We start from the raw sequence: 2,342 nt of genomic DNA, 5'->3' as shown, positions 1-2,342 counted from the left end.
AGGGACAGGGACAGGGACAGGGACAGGGACAGGGACAGGGACAGGGACAGGGACAGGGACAGGGACAGGGACAGGGACAGGGACATAGGAAACTTTAGTAACTTAATTAAGTTAAGTAACTTAAAGAAATTTAAAGAAACGTATACTTTTTTTTTTAAATGACAAATACAAGTAACGAAATAGCGTCGTGCATCCCCCCTTTTGGCGCAAGTGTAGTGACTCAGGTTGGCATGCCTAAGGTGAGCCTCTGAGCGCAGGTTCAAATCCCAGAGAGCAACTCCACAACAACAAAGTTTTGTTTCCAATGGTTTTTATTGTACAACTAACACAACAACTAAAGTGCATATACCAAACACCATACTACAACACTTAACATTAATTTCCTCCATATCATTCATACCTTTGAGTCCACTGTTGCCTATCTGACCGGGACCTCCGATCATTCCGGGAACACCCCTGGCACCAGGTAATCCATGCGGTCCCTGCGGCCCGGCAGAACCGGGAGGTCCGGGAGGCCCCGGGGGGCCCATTACGCCGGCACCCCCCATCACGGCCCTTTTGGCACTCACCGCTACTGCAGCTAGCCTTTCTGAAACCCCAACGACATACATCAGTTTTACATGGCATGTCATAACTCCACACATTGTGCACATTCAATTACAGATGCTCACCCTGCAACATCTTCAGAACCACTTCAATGATATGCTGGTCAGACGCATCACGGCCCTGAGGTAGAAAAAACAAACAGAGGCCCCATGCAACACCTTCCCTTTCAATCGTGCCAATACAACTTTAACACTACATCACATTTCAAACATTTAGCCCACTGCTTGCATTCTCTTCTAACATAACATATTAGTTTACCATAATTGAAATACACTCACCGCTGACCCCTGAATACCAGGCATGCCAGGTACTCCGCGCTCACCATTCAGTCCCCTAGGACCAGGAAGTCCTGCCGGGCCCTGGTCTCCCGGTTTACCTGGATCCCCGGTAGGTCCGTTGTATCCAGGGTCACCTCTAATTCCTTGCTGCAATGACAAATGATAACATAGGACACATTATTAGGACAAACCGGTAACAAAGGAGAACTGCTAAGTAATGTGACAAAAAGCTTAACACATTTCACATTGTCTGATCCTTACCTGTCCTTTAGGTCCCGGTTCACCAGACAAACCCTGACAAAAAAATACATATACATTATTCAAACTCATCTTTCCATTTCACCCAAATGATACACATTTAGCTCTGAATTTAGGAGGGCTTCGGTAAATTAATGTCTTCAAATGTGGCTCACATGGGCCACCGTCAATGGAGTGTCATGGTCCCATAAACTGCTCGTCTCTGCTGGGATATATGGAAATGTGTATGCAAATTTAACAATACAACTTTCCCTCCTCATAATAGAAGAGATCAATCACTCTGGGGGGGGGGGGGGGGGGGGGGGGAAATGGATTCTGAGGGGAGATGGAGTAGAAAAAGAAAGGGGTGAAACATGTAACAACTTCTTACCTTTTCACCTTTCTCACCAGCCAGTCCCTCGACACCAGGGTCTCCCTAAAAGAAAGAAGAAAACACAGAGTACCTCAGGAATACTTCTTGTCAGTACAAAGTTGCCGTGTGAGCTGAAGTATGAAGTATCAAACTAGTACTCACCACATCTCCTTTTGAACCTGGTTTTCCCTGGAAGCCCTGCAGAGAATGTATGTCAATGTCATGTTGATCTAGGTGGATGACACCACAGATCATAAAAGACCACAGATACTGTATATACATGTCTAACTAATAAAACAGCTGTGAAAACATTCATGTTTTCACAGCACTATTGCCCCTGTGGATTACTCTATGTAAGTGTATATGCAAAAAATACAATGATGCACAAATGTTCTGCTTGCTCGTGTACACAAACTCACCTTGTCTCCCTTGGTTCCACTAAGGCCCTGGGCACCCGGGACTCCCATAGGCCCTCTCTCTCCTTTACCTCCCTGTTTAAACACAGAGGTGTGAGAAACACAGAACGTATCAGTCCTCATTCCTAAAGTGCACATGCAACCTCCACGCCCCTGTTCAACTTACGGCCTTTCCGACGACTCCCTGTGGGCCCACTGCTCCCCGTTGGCCTCGATCTCCCTGCGGGTGTCAGCTACAGGTTAATGATTGTGCTTGGATGCCATCCTTTATCGTAAAAACTTTTCCATAACTACCTTCGGCCCGGGAACTCCTTCCATTCCAGCCTCGCCGGGCAGTCCGGGCTCTCCCTGGAAAAACGGGAGTTTGGAATATCAGCTGGCTGCACATTTAGCAGTACTGTACATATAAAGTCAGTAAATCAAGTGTACATA

The 2,342-nt window shown here is 46.6% G+C and overlaps 1 protein-coding gene across 1 annotated transcript in view; it reads right to left on the bottom strand.

Annotated features, from left to right (window-relative positions):
- Positions 1-2,342, bottom strand: part of col9a2 (procollagen, type IX, alpha 2) — a 129,624-nt gene that overhangs the window by 6,723 nt on the left and 120,559 nt on the right. Inside the window, exons 47-56 of the mRNA XM_025065342.1 lie at positions 2,297-2,307; positions 2,205-2,258; positions 2,077-2,130; positions 1,914-1,985; positions 1,657-1,692; positions 1,513-1,557; positions 1,146-1,178; positions 885-1,031; positions 672-726; positions 401-589 (exon numbers count right to left, since the gene is read on the bottom strand). Coding sequence (XP_024921110.1) covers positions 401-589; positions 672-726; positions 885-1,031; positions 1,146-1,178; positions 1,513-1,557; positions 1,657-1,692; positions 1,914-1,985; positions 2,077-2,130; positions 2,205-2,258; positions 2,297-2,307 — 696 coding nt within the window. The remainder of the gene's footprint in view (positions 1-400; positions 590-671; positions 727-884; positions 1,032-1,145; positions 1,179-1,512; positions 1,558-1,656; positions 1,693-1,913; positions 1,986-2,076; positions 2,131-2,204; positions 2,259-2,296; positions 2,308-2,342) is intronic.

The sequence above is a fragment of the Cynoglossus semilaevis genome, chromosome 18 (genome assembly GCF_000523025.1).
Source record: "Cynoglossus semilaevis isolate Cse_v1.0 chromosome 18, Cse_v1.0, whole genome shotgun sequence".
NCBI lineage: Eukaryota > Metazoa > Chordata > Actinopteri > Pleuronectiformes > Cynoglossidae > Cynoglossus > Cynoglossus semilaevis.
Note: the sequence above shows the minus strand (reverse complement) of the source record. Positions and strands in the feature narration are given on the sequence as shown.